The 22114-nt window shown below is 42.6% G+C and overlaps 1 protein-coding gene across 1 annotated transcript in view; it reads right to left on the reverse strand.

Annotated features, from left to right (window-relative positions):
• The window catches only part of eml5 (EMAP like 5), a 137387-nt gene that overhangs the window by 34262 nt on the left and 81011 nt on the right, over positions 1-22114 (reverse strand). The window contains exons 14-21 of the mRNA XM_079832912.1: positions 13311-13497; positions 13069-13174; positions 9198-9291; positions 5289-5389; positions 5010-5203; positions 4811-4922; positions 3289-3416; positions 331-472 (exon numbers count right to left, since the gene is read on the reverse strand). Coding sequence (XP_079689038.1) covers positions 331-472; positions 3289-3416; positions 4811-4922; positions 5010-5203; positions 5289-5389; positions 9198-9291; positions 13069-13174; positions 13311-13497 — 1064 coding nt within the window. The remainder of the gene's footprint in view (positions 1-330; positions 473-3288; positions 3417-4810; positions 4923-5009; positions 5204-5288; positions 5390-9197; positions 9292-13068; positions 13175-13310; positions 13498-22114) is intronic.

The raw sequence follows: 22114 nt of genomic DNA on the forward strand, positions 1-22114 counted from the left end.
ATATGACGGGCAGATGCACTTTTTATGGACTTCAAAAACAGAGCAACTATGAATCCAATTCTAATGCTTGGATTAGCCAGAACTTTTGTGATATAACTCCGATTTTATTCGTCTGAAAGAAGAATGTCATATACACCTAGGATGACTTGAGGGTGAGTAAATTATGGGATAATTTTCATTTTTAGGTGAACTATCCCTTTAACACTGTTAACTCATATTACTCAGTACTTACATATATTATTATACCGCAACAAGGACGCATTACAATAAAATGTAACCCAATATTTTAATATGGCCACTGTGAACACATGAAAGAGTGCGTATGCTTACCTTTCTTGAGTTTGCGTACGGCGAGCATGCAGTGGCTGGGGGAGAGGTCCCATATGCGCAGGGTCTTATCGTCGCTGACAGTGGCACACAGTGGCAGATGCGGGTGAGTTGCAAGACCCCAGACCTCACCCTCCATGTGACCCTAAATACCCCACCACACACACACACACACACACACACACACACACACACACACACACACACACACACACTATTTAATATACACTAACTTACAAACCAACATAAAGAGATGTTCATCTACATTTTTCTAGTGAGCATGGCAGTAGTAATTCATCAAATGATGGAGAAGATCATTATGACTGGGCATATATCCAGACACAGAGTTAAAGAGCTGATTCAGGAGTCTGGAACAGTGATGGAGCGATACTATACAGTCCCAGTATGTCAGGCTATGTTCAGACCGCAGGCAAATCAGATTTATTTTCTCAAATCAGATCTTTTCATGCAGACTGTCTGTATTTTTAATTGCAAGTGCTCAAATAAGATTTGTGTTCCAGATATAACCAACCTGCAATCTGCATGGGTTGCTTTGGTAATGACATAGGAGTGCCCACATGTGTGATGAGGCTTTCAAAATGGATGCAGGAAAAATGGAGATGCATCATCTCACTCTCCAAATAAGTGCTCTGTCGAGTTATGGTGCAGAACTCCTCCACCGCACAGGAAAATGCAGAAATATTTGGACATACATATCTTTTGGACAATACTTCCAGCATTTCCGTCACCGGTTTTGACATTATCATTGTGTGTTGCGTTAACTTAAAAGTGATGCAAAAGATATCCAATTTGAAATCCAATTTGAGCAGTCCAGACTGAGACACATCTGTAAACATCTGATTGAAATCGCATTCCAAACCACCTCCATATGTGGTTTTAATAACCGTTGAAAAAAATTATTTCAAGTGTGTTTTTTTTACTGTCCAGACCCAGATTTTCAAAAAACCAATCTAAACATGGCCATAGTTTGCCATATCCTCCACAACCCTTTTTGGTTATCTTTGCAGCTATACCTTTATTTATTTAATTTGATCTTATTATTATTTTATTTATTTGACCTTAGTTGATCTTATTTTTATTTTATGTATTTTATTTTATTTGATCTTATTTATTTTATTTTATTATTATTTTTTTTTTACATACACATATTTGTACACACACACACACACACACACACACACACACACACACACACACACACACACACACACACACACACACACACACATATATATATATATATATATATATATATATATATATATATATATATATATATATATATATATATATATATACACATATATATATATATATATATATATATATATATTTTTTTTTTTTTTTTTTTTTTTTTTTTTTTTCATACATATATTTATGTGCACAATTTCCCCACAGTGTACTCTACCATAAACTGGAAGTGATGCACCCATGGGATTCGAAAAATGTCTTCCCAAAAAGCATTTCAGAGTGCAATAAATAAGAATTCAATCAAGCTCAAATGTTTTCTAGCTTGAGTAGGGCCTAGAAAAAGCTCTGAGTGAGGCATATTTACTTTCTAAGTGCAACATGCATTTTTCTTTTCATTTCTACACCCTAATGATCGCTTGACAAATGAAAAAGCTCACATAATGCAACTGATATGTAGCATTTAGTATGTAAACAATGACTTCAATAACAAGCATCAACGTTCAATGAATGATTGTGCCTGACTCTAAAACACAAGTCACACGACCCAAACAAATACACATTTTATCAGTGTCCAAAAACCAGCTGTTCCTTGCCATGCTGAAAGCTAAACCATGGCTGTCAGAAATACTGGAAAATGACTATTTTTGCCTGGTCTGCCTTTACTGCACTTTACCATTTACTACAACAACAGCCCCGGGACCGTTTAATTTGTCTCTGAAATGAAACTGGAGCAATTTAGTTCCAGTGATGCTGACAAGACTCTTGTGCAGAACACAACATTACAAAGAGGCTGAGTGATGAGGGCAGGTGCAGCGACAGACACTTGACTGACTCATTCATTCTCAGGATCATTTACAGGTGCTGCTCTAAGAAAATTGTTCAACTTCATCATTACAAAATATGTATTTAGATACATGACATACAGGTTTTATATTATATTTCATTTACCATAAATGCATGTCACATTTGGCAGTACAACCATATTTCAAAGACAATAAAAGTAATTATGAAATTACATATAAAGATGCTCCAGTTTTACTTAATTAGGATTCCGTAGTTCAGTTAATTGCATTTAATATACTGTAACTATAATGCATTTTCATTGAATTGCAATTAACATGCATTCAGATCATACTGAAGTATATTCATTTAAACAAGTATATTATTTCCATAATAAGCATGATATACTTAATTTTCAAAAGGGTGAGTATCAGTATCTAATTCATTCTTCACCGTTTTTGAGGCGGCCATGAATGATGTCTCAAACGAAGCGGGTTGTTGAAGACAGGTGGGCAATTACTTTTCTAAGTAATAAGATACAATTTCCCCCTAGCCAACAATAAAACAAGCACAAATACATTCTGAGTCATATTTATAAAAACTAGAACAACTCTGTGTGTGTGTGTGTGTGTTCCAATTTCAAGTGTGATAAAACTGACTTGTCTTGCACTCTTTTAATTCAAAGAAAATTAATTTTATGTCAAAATGACCTGAGGAGAGGATGAAGGTAAACTAATTTCTGTGTTTGAGTAGGTTCACATCCAAGGATGCATGTACGTTTATGTAATATGACAGGCAGCTCGAGGGTAAGACTGTGATGAATGAATCAACAAGGCCAACCGAACATAAATTCTTCATTCAACCCTTGTCTTATTTCTCACCATGTTATTCTTTTTTATTTTATTCTTTTCAGAATGGTCATATTTTGTGGCTTGTCAAGCTAATCTGACAGCTGAATTTGTGCCTTACCTGAACCAGAAGAGTGATGGGCCCATTTTTGTCCACCTCCAGAATTTCTCCGTTCTTTGTTCCTACAAGAATATGCCCATGACCCAAAGATATGGCACGAATGGAGGGGTTGTCCTCTAAAAGCAAACCTGCAGGAAGGGACACGTTATAAATAAACACACATCCGTGGCCTTGGCTTTCTATTTATTGAACACACTGAGTGTTCTTAGAGGATGCATGGAGGCATTTGACCTGAATAGCTTTAACTGCCAAGTTATTCACACCGTTAAAGCTATTAACTGCAAGAATTTTTGTGATTTTGTAGTCCAGTAAACACATCTAAACCTTTTGAAAGGCAAAACTGTGGCAAATAGATAAATAAATATTATTTATAAACAATACAATGCAATTATTATTATTATAAACAACTTAATAAATCATATTTATAATGGGCTTTTTGTATCTACATTAACAACATTATATATTTTTTGATTAATTTATCTTTTTATTTTGTCATTCATTCAGTTTTTTTAATTAACTTTATTTTTCCAACCCCTTTCTTTTCTTGTCTTAAGCATGAAATAAGTATCTGATAATTCCTATTAAAGAGAAAGTTCACCCAAAACAGAAAATTCAGTCATCATTTACACATCCTCAAGTTGTTCCAAACCTGTCTGAATTGCTTTCTTCTGCAGAACACAAGAGATGATATTTTGAAGAATATGGGTATATGGGAATATGGGAAACCAAACAGTTGATGGGCCCTATTGACTTCTGGCCTGGCGTCGTCATCCTCAAATTCTAGTCAGAATATGAGTCTGATGCTGCTCCATTGGGCTGTGATTATGAGGCGTGTTTCAACTGAACCAGGAAAGAAAATGCCTCTGCACTCAATTGGATAGACCTACAACCAATCAGAGCAATGGAGCGACGCATAGTTGTCAGTAGAAATCAACTGCACACACGCTGGATAGAAGAAGAAGTTGAGTGTAAGCGATCTTTGCCGGTGTTGTAAAAAACTATTTAAGGATACACAGAGTATTTCTGAGATAAATAGTAAAGGTGAATGCATATACGAACAAGTTCTCCGTTCAGGAACAAATTCAACCCAAGCGCTCTTTGGTGACTTGCATGATTACATTATGGTTGATCTTCTGTCCATCATCATATAAAAACCCGCCCTGACAATTTCATTCCACCCTAACGGATCAAGTCCAGACCGAACTTCCCGACCTCAAATGTTGTGGGCGGGGCTAAGTTTGGCTGGCATCCAGGCTAATTGACTTCGATAATATTAAAAAATCTAACTGTGTGGCCCATCAACTGTGTGGTTACTGACATTCATCAAAATATCTTCTTTTGTGTTCATCAGAAGAAAGAAACTCATACAGATTTGGAACAACCTGAGGGTGATTAAACCAGAATCTTAAATTTTGGGTGAAATTTCCCTTTAAGTCCTATTGTCTCACAATATTCTGTTCCTTAAGTAAATGTAATTTGTACAAGTAAATTGTCATTCAAGAAATGCAAGTGACATCCTCACCTTTGGAGCCTGGGGCCAGGACTGATCGTTTTATGGCATATGTCTTGAGGCATCTTTCAAACGTGTCGTCCCACAAAGCCACTATTCCATCTTTCCCACCAGTCACAAAACCCTTATCAACAACACATTCGCATTTCATTTCAAAGCACATTTAAAAAGAGAGTGACTCCTATTTACTGTTTGAAGCTAAATCTGATACCTTCTCCAGGGTGTGCATGCTGAAAACGGGCCCATCATGAGCTTTGACGGTTTTCAACAAGAACATATCTCTCCAGATGCAGATGTCTCCAGTGCAGGTTCCCGAAAACACCATTTCTTCAGTCCAGCCATACACAGCGCACATCATGGTCTCGGTTTTTCCCATGCTGCCCTTCTTCCCAATCAGTCCGCCACCTGAGAACATCAAAGGTGTGTGAGATGACCTCGGATCTACAGTGTACAGTTATTTGCATACTTCACAAAAGGTTTATAGTCTTACCTGCTTTGTGCCAAAACTTCATGTGCTTCACTCCAGCGGTGATCAGTTTGTCTGGCATGTACGGGTTGATTTTAATGACAAATATTTTGTCCTTACTTCCCCTTTAAATCAAAAAGAGAGACATTGCATTTGTTAAATGTATTTGGGATTCTTCTCCTGACACCTAGCAAGGATGAATTGAACAGCCTTCACTCTTTTTTAGGAGTTTAAAGGTTCACAATAGGCACTGCAGGGCTGTAATTGACCTGTCTGCTGTGCTGATCCCTCTGTCTGAGTGCCAGGGGACAGTGGCTGTCTGCGGTTTTGCATTAGGCCCGATGCGGAGCAGGCAGAGCACTGAGCAGTGACTGCACTGTCAGGCCCTATTTACTTCCACCCGCACAAGCATCCTCTCTACCAGAGAAGGCCCCAGGGAAGAGTCGGCTGGAGCTCTGCACTACCTCTGAACTCAAAAGCATGCAAACAGGGGAATACAAACGCTTCAGACTGTAAGAGGAGGTACAGTATACACTCTTTGAGACCATTCTATATTATAGCAATAAATAATGAGAGGATGATGTCCATTACAGCGTTTTTACCATAGTAAAGAGATGTAGTTGCTTGTAACGGAAGCGACAGATATAATATTATTGTATATAATATTTTGACATTTTCTTGAGAAATCTTAAGTAGTTGCCACTACAGTGCAAGGACGTTGTGGCTGCTTGCCAGGGATTTCCTGTTTAATATTTAGAGGGACATTTCAAATCTCAAACCCAAGTTTGAGCTTTGGCATCACTAAGCACCAAGTAAATGCATATTTAAAATTAAATGTTGTTAATAATAATAACAACAACAATAATATCATATTATTACTATTATAATCAGGGCTTGACAGCCCACCAGCCACTGTGGCTAGTGGTTTTTCAAAGTTATTAGCCACTCAGCATTTTCATTGGCCAATATTTGACATCGGTATCATGGGGAAACACTGCCATATAGATATTAATAATATTATCTCATAATTTGGCAGCAGGTATAATAGGCTGCTGTCACTTTAAGACCTAATGCACGGATCCATGATACTGTTACACATGTGTATTCTTTCTCTATCATTTATGTTCACTTAAAACATAACAGACTGTTTATGTGAATACCAAGACCTACATTTTGACATTATTTTTTGTGTATTCTCTCCTACTACTTTGCCATCACACTCAACGTTTGCGCTGATTGCCACCACACCTGGTTCTTCTCTACCCTGGTTCTTTACACTGCACCTCTCTCAGCTTCTTTGTCAGATTATTGTTGTAGCGTAAGCCTGTGGTCTTCGCATGGTCTAGCGTTTGACTCTACTATTGTTCAAGTTTTTTAGTCTTGTCTGGCTGTGCTCGTCATGCCGGTTCTCTGCCCAGCCACCCCGCTGTTCGTGGCGGCCATCCTCGCTGCTGTCTGCGGTGCGGTGTCTGCTGACTGGGGAGTGAGTAGCTCTATCTGCCTGCCTGCTACGGAGCCTGGATCTCGCACCGACAAGTTATTGACTTTTACATTTACTCCAGAGCAGCGTCTTCCGCACGGCTGACTGCCTTTGTTTCTGTCTTCATTAAATTTATGTTTGAATCTGCATTCGCTCTTGAGTCCTCTGTTTCACCTGACAAGGGTGTGAGCAAAAAATCTGCAGAAATTAGTAAAATTATGCACAATATGCACAATCCCACGCTGAAATTCAAGCCCTGTTACACGAACAATTAATCCGGAGCAAATGAAACAAGTGAGTGAGGGGAGGCGTTTGTGTGTAACTTGCTATCGGAGAGATGAGAGAGCGAGAGTGCAGCTGGAATTGTGTATCTATTCTGTAGAAAATGAGTATTGTTAGGCCTTTCGCAATAATCAATATATCGATATATCGCACAATATATGTACCTCAATAATATTTTTTGATGCAATATATCGGCCATTATGTTTACATGATAATGAATGTTACCAACATTTTACTCGACTGTGCTGTCATCTTGTATGTTTTCCGTGACGGAGGCGAAAGTGGTTCTCGGGCAGTTCATACACAGAGCGGTTATCGACAGGTGAAAAAAGGCGCCATTTGAGGCGTTATAGTGTTTTCCTGACAACTACTGAGAGATTGGAAGAATAAGCCCAAATGGACTCGATTTCAAAGCCGCAATCCCCTGTTCCGGTGCACATATAAACTCATCAACTCAGAATGATGAGTGTTAAAGCCGTTTCTCAAGGGAAAATGTTTATTTACTATTTATTCAATTTTTTATTTAAGATAATATATGTTTTACCCTTAATTTCCATGATCTAAAGAATTAAAAGGTTGTCATTTGAAAGTGTGTAGGTCTACTTGCATTATTATGCTGTTATATTAGGATTATATATACAGTGGCATAAAATAGACTTAAAATGACAATAATATCGTTTATCGCCATTATTTCTGAGACGATATATCGCCAAATCAAAAAAAGTAGTTATCGTGACAGGCCTAAGTATAGTAAGCCTTTCAGATACTTCACTATCGATATTTTTGACAACACCACATTGCACTTAGTCTATTATTTCTGATGCCTTTTTAAAAGACTACAATTGAAAAATGTATATATTATATATAAAATGTGGGGGGTGTTAATGTCAAGCCCTGATTATTATCATACATTAAAGTGGCACAATATGTTATTTTAAAGATTCTTAATGTTGTTTTGGAGGTCTTCAATAGGTTTACATCCATCCAAGGTCAAAAAACACTTTATTTTTCCAATAATATAAATAAACAGCGTCTTCTCAACATGTTGACAACACAAACCAAAAGGTGTGTTTGACCTGACGCGGCGCTGCTCAGACCAAACGGTGTATGACATCAAAGTACAGCGAGAGAGATTTGAAAGTATATAGAGCCGTCTGCTCTCTCATCGTTCTCGCTGTATTTTGATGTCATTCACCGTTTGGTCTGAGCAGCGCCGCTTCAAGTCGAACACACCTAACATCTCCCGGTCCTCAGCAACAACTACAGTGTTTGAAGGCAGGGCAAAGTAGCAGACGTTGTTTGCATTATGCTAATTTGTTACAAACCTACAAATCACTGACAACTCATTTTAGGCAGTTCAGAATCTGTGCACTTTGATCTTTGAAACTTTGCAGATCTTTTACATTTCACAAACATCAATAAAACACATTACATGAAAGGTAATATCCAAAAAAAAGCACACTTAAATTATAATATGATGATGATATCTCATGATTTCTCACCAGTCTTTATAAATGTAAGACATTTTACTTTTAAAAATATCTTAATCAGACTTCACACAACTTTAATTAACAACTAACACAGTACATTCTGACAGAAGGATGAAACAATCCCTTAGTTGCAATAAACTAGTCGTATCATGAAAATCACTCCTTGGGGAGAGAAAAGGAGGTTTCACGATTCTCTCCTGGGGTAATGATCACGCTGTGATAAAGATTGCATGATAAATGTCATGAAGAAGTGCTGAAATGGACTGCTTTCAATATATTTTAGAGGATGTATGTAAGCATGAAAAAATAATAATGTTTATCAGGGAAAAAAGTATTTCAAAGAATTTGGCTACTTGGTGAAGAAAACAACATTTCTCTTTTTACTTTTCATGTGTTCCCATTGAAACAGGAGTTTGGGATTGAAGATATCAAATTACTGGTCTATTTTTTAAATATCAAGGGGTTTAGTTTATTGGACAAAAATGTCTATACGCCCCGTCATCAATATTTTTGTCCATTTTCCTGTAAGATAAATACTGTGAATTTTAAATGCTTATATATGCCAAAAGTGTATTTGTCAGCTTTTAGAAGTACACTATAATTTGCCCCAAGCTAGCAAACATGCACTACAAACCACAAAGCTTCAACTTTAAGGAAGCAAAGCAGGTCTTATTCACTCACCGGATGGTGGAGAGCTTCTCTCCTTTCCTCCATTCCCAAAGGACGATGGTATGATTGTCGTCCAGACCCACTGAAGCCAGCCTCTTCCCATCCGCTGCAGAGACAGACATGATACCGCTCTGATTACACTCAACTTCAGCCAAATAACACCATCTAAATCATGTAATGTCATAATATAATAAATTTACCATCTAGACCCTGCTAACAATGAAACAAGACATCTCAAGTAATATGATGTGACAGCTAACAAAGGCATTGCTCCAGTGGAAATTTCAGATGGATGGCATCTAATGAGTATAATCATTTATGTTTAGGCCTGTGACATTGACAGATACTTGGAGGCTCTGCTATTTTTGCTTTGACAATAGAAGTTCTTCTATACACCTGATTTATTGATCAATAAATATGTCTAGTTTAACATAAATGAATGACATAACATCAATAGCATAACATAAATAAGTGTGATTGGTAGTTTTACATGTCAATCACATGGACTCTTCCTGCATAAACTGACGCTTCTCTAGGCAAGAATGAGCTTCTAACTGGACAAGATAATGTGGCATAGTCAAAAGTCTATATGTGCAAGAACAGGGCTCCAGACTAACATTTGAGAGCAGTGGGACCGGTGTCACTAAGTTCTACAAATGGTGGCACCAGCACCTGATTTGGTAGCAATTAAATTAAATTAAATTATAAGGGTAATTTAATAATAAAATCACTATTGTTTTGCAATAATAAGTGCAGAAACTAATAATATTATGTTTATTTCTAGGAAATGCACATTTGAAAGTAAAGTACTGGGCTTGATTTAAAATGAGAGATCAAATAAGAAAAATTTAACTTTTATTAACAACAGTAACGTGGAAACCTATAAAAAATAGTTTTGGTCATCACAATAAAAATAACATTTAAATTAGATAATACTTAGAGTTTTGAAGTGCTGAAGTGTAGCACTTAAAGGGTAACTAAACCCCTGCTCGGAGCTTAACTCCACCCACTGGCAAATTTTGAAAAATGCTGGAAAAGTGGGCAGAGCCCAGCGGAGACAGAGGGGATGAACCGAGGGCGGAGCTGAGCGGAGGGTGTGCACCTGAGACCCGCAGTGACGGATTGATTGACAGCTGTCAGACTCGCGAGTCGCAATTTGCAAAGATGGAGAATGACTGGAGTGACGCCAGCTTTGCAACAGAGCGGTCATTCTCCTACCTTCACCTGAAGTGGAGGAGGGTGGATTGTCTGTAGACACAAACCCGGAGCCTTATCAATGCGAGCCGCTGCTCAAACTGCGTTAACTCCCGATGCAGACGATGCTAGTGAAGCAGCCGCGCAAGAGAACTGACCTAATCTATCTGCGTCCGCGGCAACCTCTTGCGTGTCAGGGTTTGAAAGCGCGTCTCATGTATGAAAATTATCTGTACACATGACGGGCGGCAATAATATCGCAAGAAAAGCCTGACGTGTACTGACAACTGCATTATTTAACCGTATTTTCTTCAATACAATGTTAAAGCAAGTGTCAAGTCAGTTTCATTCATAATGTTTACTTCATGTAACATGAGAGTTCATACTGGAGTGAAGCCGTTCTCATCATGTGATTGGGGGAAACATTTCTGAGGGCGTGGTAAGCTCGTGCCAGGGGCGCGGATAGTGAGCCGTTGGAAGTACCATCCTACGTCACGATGTACCACAACGTCCAATAGGAAAATTCAACTGCAGTAGCCACCGTTCAACCTTAAGAGGGCAGCACTTTGGCGGTTTTACACCATATTTTATAATATTAAAACACTTTATACTCAAATGTCAAAACATTTACTCGAATCAATGAACAGCATTAATAAAGCCCCAGTATTACAGATCATTAACTAAAAAAAGTTGGTTTAGGGTTTAGTTACCCTTTAAAAGTCCTTGAAAAGTGCTTGAAGTTCACCTCGAAATCAATAATGTAAAACCATATTTCTGCCTCAATACCATGGTTACAGTTAGTGTTGCTACATTAAATCCATGGTGAATGTTGGTGATTTTTGGACTGAAAAGACTTTTATAACTTGTTCGTTCATGGCACAATGTTTCTCCTGGTTTCCACGTCCGCGCTGTTTTGATCTATGGGTATAAAACATAGAACTCTGTTGATTCCCGTGATTGAGGACGCCTGTTCTGAGCTTACGCTGTGCTGCCCTGTCTATTATTGATTCGAGTTGATAAACTGTTCACAAAGCGCAGCTCAAACAAGAAGCGTGGTTTCATTTCACTTTCGTTTCGTTTGACGTTTCTCATATGCAACAGAAATGGCAGCTTTTATCAGTTGGGCAAATTTACACACACCAGCAAGGAAAAAGGTGGCAAAATGCGATAATTTGGTCACAGTCTGGAGCCCTGGATTGAAGCATGGGGCTTGTATCGCCACGGTCATTGTTTCGATTCCCAGGGAATGTAAGAACTGATAGAAATGTATATACCTTAAATGCAATGCAATTCATTTTGATATAAAAACATCTGCCAAATGCATAAATGTTGTTTTATTACTTTATATTTTATTTAACTCTAACCCTATTTTAATGATCACAGCACGCATCCGAATCCACTTTTGCTAGTTTAAAAAGGGTTGTCCGGGTGTGCTTTGGTCGTAACGTGCAATAAACCGATCAGAATCTCATCTCCCATTCCCTTTAAAAGCCTTAATTGGGGCCCTTTAAATAACACAAAAATATAACTGAAAACGACTGTGCCATTGACCAACAAAAACCTGGTCTTAAAGGGTAACTAAACCCTAAACCAACTTTTTTTTAGTTAATGATCTGTAATACTGGGGCTTTATTAATGCTGTTCATTGATTCGAGTAAATGTTTTGACATATGAGTATAAAGTGTTTTAAATCTATAAAATATGGTGTAAAACCGCCAAAGTGCTGCCCTCTTAAGGTTGAACGGTGGCTACTGCAGTTGAATTTTCCTATTGGACGTTGTGGTACATCGTGACGTAGGATGGTACTTCCAACGGCTCACTACCCACGCCCCTAGCGCGAGCTCACCACGCCCTCAGAAATGTTTCCCCCAATCACATGAGGAGAACGGCTTCACTCCAGTATGAACTCTCATGTTACATGAAGTAGAAACATTATGAATAAAACTCACTTGACACTTGCTTTAACATTCTAATGAAGAAAATGCGGTTAAATAATGCAGTTGTCAGTACACGTCAGGCTTTTCTTGCGATATTATTGCCGCCCGTCATGTGTACAGATCATTTTCATACATGAGACGCGCTTTCAAACCCTGACACGCAAGAGGTTGCCTCGGTAACGAACAACAATACCGTGCTGGTGTATATAGTCTAACTTATTTGAGGAAATCCGTTTATAATAAGCTTTTAGGTCTGAAATTATTGATTCAGTTAATTTGAATGAAAATACATCGTATGTATATCAGATATCTGATCTATTTTTAGTGGCATTCAGTGTAAGGATTTGACTGTTCATAGATTAGGTCAGTTCTCTTGCGCTGCTGCTTCATCGTCTGCATCGGGAGTTAACGCAGTTTGAGCCAGCGGCTCGCATTGATAAGGCTCCGAGTTTGTGTCTACAGACCTTTCACCCTCCTCCACTTCAGGTGAAGGTAGTTGGGCGCCAGTGCATTTGCTATTTAAACAACGTGGCACTGGACATGAAAATGATAACTGCGTCGGGCTGAAACTAGCAAAAAAACACTTGCATCGCGTCTGGCGCCACATTGTGCCATGTGTATGATAGGGGCCCTAAAGCTCTAATAGAGTGCTGCTTTGGTAGCCTACTTATAACTGTTTGCTTGTCTATAATTAGCATTAGTAAATGTAGAAATTAAAAGTAACTAGTTAAGTATTAATTAGCATTTCATACCTGAGAAGTCAAGTGCACACACCCCAAACTGATGGAATCCTTTAAGTACAGACAACGGCTTCAAAAACTCTGTTTCCCATATATGAATAGATGAATCACGGCCCACCTGTGTAAGAAACAAACACAGATGTTAATGTGCCAAGACCATAAGGTGATAAGATTTTGATGTATTCAGCAGATAAACCTCTCTGCTTTGTATGCTGTTGTTGACGAAGACAGACATTTGTGCAGTTTGACTGTACCTGGCCTGTGGCTACATAGTCTTTGACAGGGTGGATGGCCAGACAGAGGATGTCATCGTCATGGCCCAGGTAAAAGCGCTGTGTGTTCTGCTGTCTGTTGTACACCACTCCCACAGCCGCCACATGATACACAATCTCACCGGTCTGAGTGTAGAAGAGGTTACTTCTGCAATCATAACCTCTGTAACTGAAACACACATTCACACACGCACACACACACACGTTTTATGGGGACTATCCATAGACATAATGATTTTTATACTGTACAAACTGTATATTCTTTCCCCTAACCCTAAACACAACCCTCACAGAGAACCTTCTTCATTTTCATATTTTCCAAAAACATCACTTAGTATGATTTATAAGCTGTTTTCCTCATGGGGATAAAAAAATGTCCCAACAAGCTTGTCAAAATTTACTGGTATTACTATCCTTGTGGGACATTTGGTCCCCATAACTGTATATTCTATCCCCTAACACCAACCCTACCCTTCACAGAAAACTTTCTGTATTTTTTCATTTCCAAAAAACATCAGTATGATTGATACGCTGCTTTCCTCATGGGGACCAAAACATTTCCTCAAAAGGACAGGGATTTTGGATTTCCAGGACACACACACAAACAAACACTGCAAATGTTTTCACAACCATAGGTCACCCTTTCCTGTAATTATTTCCCAAATTTGGGCATTTTCAGTGATCAGTGGTCTGAAAATGTTTTTCTGTGTATTATCAGTGAGCCACTAAACGAGTCACTCAATTGACTTGTTACAAAAACACATTGTTCACAACTGAAACAAAGTTTTATTATACTTTATTAAAATGTAAATGTCTACAAATCTACCAAGAGACTCCAGAATGAATGTATAATAGTTTATCCAAAATGAAAAAATGTTGGACGGGTACTTGGTTCTAGCGCTGCGATCGTGCATTGTGATATTTAGTTCCCTTTCGAAAGGGAACTCGCGCTGCGTCGGCTGACGCTACGGGGAACGCCTCCAGCGTGACAGGTGCCTGAAATCACAATTACAAAACGTCAATCCTATTGACCGGCGACAGCCTATGACGTCATCAAGGTGTAACCAGGAAGTATAAAAGGGCGCCTTGCCAACATGACAGTATCTTTTCGTCTTCAGGGACTGTTTGCCAATTTCACGTAAAGCGTCAGAAAGTTACAATCGAGAGAATGAAGTGTGCTCAGAAGCAACGCCACTTCCGCAGATGTGTGGACCCGTGTACCAGGTATCTTACACCTGAGGATACATACACACTCTGTGTTTACTGTCTGGGTGAGGAGCATGCACGGGAAGTTCTCGAGGGAGCTTCCTGTGCAAACTGCGAGCGTTTTCCCCTGAAGACGCTCCGCTTTCGTCTGGCTCTCTTCTCGAGGGGAGAGAGTTCAGCATCTGGGGACGGCCCCGCTCGAGCTGAGGCTGAGCGGCGTTTGAAGTCCTGGGGTTCCCAGATGGATCTGGCTCGTCGTCTGGAGACTGGTGTGGTGCTCGCAGATGACGATCCAGATCGCGAGGGGCAGACATCGGAGGAGGAGCGGGATTTGGGCTCCTCCTCCTCGTCTGCGGCTCTTCCGACTGAGCAAAGGATGGATGAAGAGGTTGGTGAGTCAGCTGAAGCTGAAACCTCACATCCATCCTGTCCCATGTACGGGGAGCTGGTGGAGGTCATGGAGCGCGCTGCAGGTAGACTGCAGCTGCCGTGGCAGCGCGCGAGGAGAGAGGTTGTGCATCCAAATCGTTTGGATGACCGGTTTCTCTCCGCTCATGACCGCCCAGCTCCCGGGAGTCTTCCATTTCTTCCAGATCTCCATCAGCAGATCTCGAAGGGATGGAAGAAGCCTTATTCAGCCCGCATCCATCGGCATCAGCGAGCTAACTTCGCTGATGTCGAGGGACTGGCTGAGGCTGGATATGTGTCGTTGGCGCCCGTGGACGAGATGTTTGCGAACTATCTCGCCTCTGGGCGGCCATCGACACTGAGGGCTCCCACCCTGCCGACCAAACCTCTCAGGACAACATCACGTTTGAACGGCAGGGCGTACATGTCAGCGGGTCACGCTGGGGCGACTTTGCACACCATGGCGGTGTTACAAGCCTACCAGGCTGACCTGCTGAGGGACCTCGATCAGGGGGAGGGACTAACCCCTGATGCGGTGACCGAGTTGCGCTGGACCACGGATCTCTTCGGGCTGCCAAACAAACCGCGTTTGCCATCGGTCGTTCGATGGCGGCGATGGTAGCCACGGAGAGACATCTGTGGTTGAACCTGGCGGACATCGGGGAGAAAGAGAAGTCCTTTCTCCTGGATGCCCCGGTTTCGCCCTCTGAACTTTTCGGCACCTCCGTGGAGGCGGTGGTCGGAAAGTTCAGGGAGGCGAAGGCGCGCTCGGTGGCATTTAGAACATGCATCCCGCTGAGGTCCGGGACTGCGCCCAGGCAGCCGGGTGTCCCTGGCCCGTCACGATCGGAGGACTGGAGACGGGACCAGCGAACCAGCATCGCCTCTTGAGCGCCCCCTCCGTGGAGGACTGGTGCGCAGAGAAGGCGGGACACCCTCAACAGGAAGAGGAAGGAAGCCGGTGCTGGTAACCGGAACCAGCGTAGGCAGCGGACTCCGCCTCCCAGGGCGTGCAGATGAGCGCTGCCTTTTTCCCTTCCTCCTGTGCTTTCACCTGGGCGCTTTACATCAGGCTGGTAGGCCAATGACGAGCAGAAAATGTAAGATTCTGACGGCCCGCCGGGTTTGTTTGGTGAAAGCGCCCCCCCTCAGGATGGTGGTCGTATACTAGCTTGATGGCTGGTTTGAAGCGCCGAGAAGAGCGAGTGGTGAGTCCCCCTCGAGAAAGGTGAAACATTTTCTACTAATGTTTTCAGGACTCCGTTTTTCGCTCTCCTGAGAGGGCTCGGGGGATTATGGAACATCGCTGGACATCGCAGGGCCTGCAGCTCCCCGTGAGTAAGCTAAGAACGATCTTCTTTGCAACATTATATGTTTGTGCATAATGCTATACTTTAGCTAGTAGAGATCTACCGCCTCTCCGTGTTATCTCTCTCACTTATGTGAGTGTTTGTATTTGCCGCTCTTGCTCGCGGGCTTGTGGCGCGCGGGGGCGAGTTGTTTGTTTTCCTAGCTTTAAGTATAAAGTAGCATTACGACCGGGTTAAGCACTAATGCGTGAGCTGTAGTGAGATCTGCGCCCAGCCCTGTTGAGCTTTTAAATGGGTTTCGGGGCCCCGTTGTTTATGTAAGGGGTGATAATATTTCTTTCCCGAGCCCTGGGTAGATCTAGTGCAGGTTTAGCACCGCACCACTTGGTCTAGGCTTTGCTAAGGATGGGGGGCGCTTCCTTTAAAAGCAGGTATGTCGCCCTAGGCCTGTCTTTAAGTATAAGAACAGTGCATGTTTTTCTGCATCCTTGATTCAGCCTCCTCTTATTACAGAGTAGTCCGGCCAAGGCCCGCCCCCTTCTCTGCGTTCTGGGGTTATTTAGTGATGCAGTGTAGGTGTTGCAGCAGGGATAGCGACCTTGCCCGTGGTCGTGGGGCCGGGTTGAGCATCTTTCGCTGTGTGCGTCTAAGACTTTAGTTTTGCTGTGCCCCGCCTTTCAGAGCTGGTGTGGCCACCACCTTCTGGTGGCCCCCGGCCTCATCCTGGAGGATGGTACGGCCGGTGGGTTACATTTTTGTATGATGTGTTTTACCCTCTGCTCTATGTCCTCTGCTCCACCTTCTTTAGGGCTCGGGTCGAGCTGAACATCGCAACCTTCTGCAAAAAGCGGCGGTTTGATCGAATGCTCCCCTGAGGCCCGAGCATTACCAATGGCTGATGTCCTTGCACGAATGGCAGACCGCTGTATGAGAAAGTAAGGCGGCCGCCCTGAAGCAGGTGACGTAAGTTGTACTCCCCTCGCTTTAGAGGGTTCCTAAGCATTTGTTTGCTGAGTGCACTGCTGTTGGCAATGTGATTAGGTTCATGTCTGTAGGCACTGCCCTGTGAGACTGCGCTATCGCGGAGGCCCTTTAGCCTCTGGGATGGAGCCAGCCCCAGGTGCGGGCATTTGTAGGCCAGCTGGTTGTGAGTAGCCAGCTTGGGCAGTCTGGGCAGCGGACTCTAGGACAAGAGAGTCTCGACGTCGTGGCCCATAGGTGGGCCCCGGAGGATTTTTTCCGTTGACGTCAACTTCAGCAGAAACCTCGTCAACTAGTAGGCCCTCTTTGGCCTCCTTGGGGATGAGTCCCCAGGTGATAACTGGATGTCCAGTTCTTCGTCAGTAGCAGACAGCTACCGTCAGCCCAGGTGCAGCAGCCAGCCTTCTTCTATCCGCGGCAGGGTTCATAGAACCTGCAGACCTCCTATTTGGAGGTAGGCCCTGCCAGGCCTCCCTGAGGGGTAGGCTCCCGTTTTTGGGTTACCCTGGCTCAGATGGTAGGCCCCATCAGGCCTCCCTGAGAGCCTGCTGTGAGTAGCAGGCCTTGCCCGGTCTCCCCCGAGGGGGTATTCCTGGGCATTAGTCCCTCGACGGCTGGCACGAGCTGCTAGTAGGTGGTAGGCGCTACCAAGCCTCCCTAAGGGCCTGCTGTGGGGTAAGCAGGCTCACTGGACCTCCTCTGAGGGGTTGGTCCCGGGCTCCAGTCACTGGATGGCTAGCACGAGCTGCTAGTAGGTAGTAGGCCTCACCCGGCCTCCCTGAGGGCGAGTTCCCGGTTCCCAGTCTCTGTGGCGGTGAGCGTGGAGTGCTAGCAGGTAGTAGGCCTCACTAGGCCTCCCTGGAGGACTAGCACGTTCTGCTATCAGGTGGTAGGCGGCGAGCCTCCCTGAGATCGTTCCCCGGTCCCCAGTTCCGGTACCACATGGTAGCATGGGTTGCTAACAGGTAGCAAGCGGCACGGGCTTCCCTGGGGGATTCGCTATTGGATTGTAGGCCTCATCTGGCCTCCTCTAAGGGCATGTTCCGGTTTCGCAGTCACTAGATGAGTCTAGTCACTGGGTAAAAGCTATCTCTAGCGCACCTATTGTCAGGTGGCAGGCCTAACTAAGCCTCCCTGAAGGAACGCCCAACGACTAAACAGGTGGTAGGCCTCACTAGGCCTCCCTGACGGAGCGAGTCCCTGTTCTCCCAGCTACTTCGAGGGCTAGCTCGACTGCGGTCAGGTGGTAGGCCTGCTAGGCCTCCCTGAGGGCGAGCTCCGTGGTTTGGACACGCGAGCAGTCGGCACAGGTTACCAGGTGGAGGCCCCTTCTGGCCTCCCTGGGGGACGAGTATGACGAGACGACGCTGCTACTATGCGGTCCCTACAGGAAGGGACTCTCATAGATCGCCTACAGCATGGTTACCTACCAGGCAGGCTTGGGAGCTCCTCTCAAGTGAGAGTCTTCTGTGAGCTGATAGCCGCTTGGCACTGATCCGTCGGTTGTAGGCCCCTCGAGGCCTCCCAGCAAGGATCAGCCTGTAGGCCTGTTCGGCCTCCTGAGCACGTTTTAAAATAAGTGCTTGGTAGATCCTAGGATCGTGGGCTAAACTCCCCTCGCTAGCAAGGGTTAGAAAGCACTTCGCTGAGCGCTGCTCTCCAGGATAACCCGTCTCTGAGGTCCGGCTGGTGGAGGACACTGCCTTTTTGCAGTACCCTAGCAGGATGTCTCTCCGGAGGCAAGTACCAGAGGCTCTGTACTTAAGCAGACAGGGGTTGGCCGAACTGACGTGTCCCACATAGAGGTCGCTAGGTCAGGCCTCCCTGGTGGCATTCGGTGAATTCTTCCTGAATAGTGACTGGCACGGGTTCCCTCGGGTCCCCTTACCACGTTCCCTTAAAGGAACCCCTTCTGTCGAATGGGCTGGTTCCAGGCCTTCGAGCGGCCAGGGTAGGACTTCATATGGTATGCGAAGGTTCCTTCTCAGGTTTATAGCTTGGGCTTTGACCGTAGGGAGCGCTGTCACTGACAGCCTATTGTGACCAGAAGGGGAGTGGTTCAGGCATTTCAGTTGAATTTGCTTGTCCTGACAGTTGTCACTGCCAGTGGGCATGCACTCCTTTCGGCATGGCGGCGTTGGTATATCGTTCCCCGTAGCGTCAGCTGACGCAGCGCGAGTTCCCTTTCGAAAGGGAACATCTCTGGTTACGTATATGTAACCTATGTTCCCTGAGAACAGGGAACGAGACGCTGCGTCGCTTTGCCATGCCTCAAGGCTTGCCTGCCAAACAGTCCCTTCAGACGTTTAGATACTGTCATGTTGGCAAGGCGCCCTTTTATACTTCCTGGTTGCACCTTGATGACGTCATAGGCTGTCGCCGGTCAATAGGATTGACGTTTTGTAATTGTGATTTCAGGCACCTGTCACGCTGGAGGCGTTCCCCGTAGCGTCAGCTGACGCAACGTCTCGTTCCCTGTTCTCAGGGAACATAGGTTACATACGTAACCAGAGACGTTTTTCTGCAATATATATTGCGATATAAACACAATTTCACCAGATGATTTGAATAGCTCTATTTGAAAATAATTAATCATTCTAAAATAATTGGGCTGATTTTGTAGGGGAGTGAATCTGCATAGAAAATAATAAACAAATTACAAGCATAGATAAATACAATAGAAGAAAGACAATATTGAAATAAGCAGTGCTTTATGTTTTCAGGTAACTCTAACAGTATTCAGGTACATGTAAAATAAATTAAATATAACTAATACAATTAATTAATACATTTTATCTTTGTTAAAGCTACAAAACTAATTTTCTCTTTCTCTTTTGTTGTTTGATCACCATTAGTGACACAAACAGCTGCAGGTATATTAGGCTGCTGTCCCTTTAAGACGAATGCACAGACCTAATATGTCACAAAACCAGTCATAAGTCGCACGGGTATATTTGTGGCAATAGACAACCATACATTGTACGGGTCAAAATTATGAATTTTTCTTTTATGCCAAAAATCATAAGGATATTAAGTAAAGGTCATGTTCCATGAAGATATTTTGTACATTTCCTACCTTAAATATATATTTTTTTTAATCTATTATTAGTAGTAATATGCATTGCTAAGGACTTCATTTGGACAACTTTAACGGCAATTTAATTCTCAATATTTAGATTTTTTTGCACCCTCAGATTCCAGATTTTCAAATAGTTGTCTCTCGGCCAAATATTGTCCTATCCTAACAAACCATACATCAATTCATTATTTTTCAGATTATGTAATATGTATACATCTCAATTTAAATAAATTGACCCTTATGACTGTTTTTCTTCTTTTCTTTTTCTCAATAAGATCTATAATACGCATTTCAAAATAGATCTCTGCTTACAGCACTGTGAATGTATTACTGCTAATATTTGCTTATTTCAATAAATGGAGAAATAAATGGAGACAAACAAATGGAATTTTATCCAGTGACTTAAATGGCCTTGCTTCTTTAAACCTCATCTGAATATTCAGGTCAGATTCAGGTCTGCTCCGGTATATTCACTGAGCAATCACAACTACTGTATTACTGCCATGTTCTTAGACTTTAATCCGTAACCCTTAATCCATCTGATGACCTATGGATGCACTTGAAACAAATGGTACAAATTCGGAGTTCAGCTGTGGTCGACACCGCAGCCCTTTGAGTTCATCTGTGGGTTCTTCAGAAGGATTAGCACGCATTAAAAGACAAAAATTGATGGCCAGATGTGTTGTAAGTCCAACCCCATCCAGCTTCCAGCACAGAGTCTACACTGATGTTCTGCAGCAGGTGAACAGCACAAGACAGTCTTTCACGTTCTTCCTGCACTCCAACTCATCCACAAGTGCTTGGAAAGCATGAACATATGCCATAAGCTAGTTGTAAGTGCCTTCAGTCTGCCATATCAAAATGTGAAAAGGAAAGCAGACAGCAGGTTTCCATGATGTGCCTTAGTGCTGGTTACCATCTTCTCCAGAACACAACTGTAGGCTGTCAGAAAGGTGTTGCCTAATAATCCAGCCCACAGCTAAGTCAGAGAGCAGGCTGATTCTGACGGTATTGGTAATGTCAAAGAACATCATCTTAACTTTGGAGACAACCTTCAGAAGATGAACTGTCAACCACTGGTAGCTAATCCCTAAGGGTGCAATCGCTCCTAATAAAATGGAGCAAATTCAATGGAATGCAGAAGCTGCAGAAGAATGTATTAATTATAAAAATATTTTATTTACAAATATATTGGGGCCAGATTTACTAACAGCTTGCACTTGCACCAGCCCAAACCCTCTTTTGACTAAAGAACTACGAAAGACACACAGTAAAAAAATAAGCACTGAAAAGCGTGGACAGGGTTATTTTTGTGGCTGACCTGCATTTGTAGGAGTTTCTCTTTTTAGATGCAAAATTAATTTTAAAATTAAAATTAAAAGAGTATTTAAATTAATCATGCAAGGTGATTTACTCAGGTTTGTGGCATTATTTATCGGCCAAAATAAGCATGTCTTAAACCAGATGCTAATTTGCGCTGCTCTTGGTAGACGCTGTGGGTCATTATGGAAATGACCCACAGAACTTTCTACTCCCATCAGCACTTTTTTTGGAATTGTGCTTTCATGCTAACTTGTCCTGGGCTGCGTTTCCCAAAGCATCATAAGCTTAAAGGAACACGCCAACTTTTTGGGACTTTAGCTTATTCACCGTATCCCCCAGAGTTCGATAAGTCCAAACATACCATTCTCATCTCCGTGTGTGCCACAACTCTTTCTGACACACTCACTGCTAGCCTAGCTTAGCACAAAACTGGATGTAAATGGCTCCAGCTAGCCGACTGCTCAATAAGTGACAAAATA

The sequence above is a fragment of the Gobio gobio genome (genome assembly GCF_949357685.1).
Source record: "Gobio gobio genome assembly, chromosome: 13".
In the NCBI taxonomy this organism is placed as follows: domain Eukaryota; kingdom Metazoa; phylum Chordata; class Actinopteri; order Cypriniformes; family Gobionidae; genus Gobio; species Gobio gobio.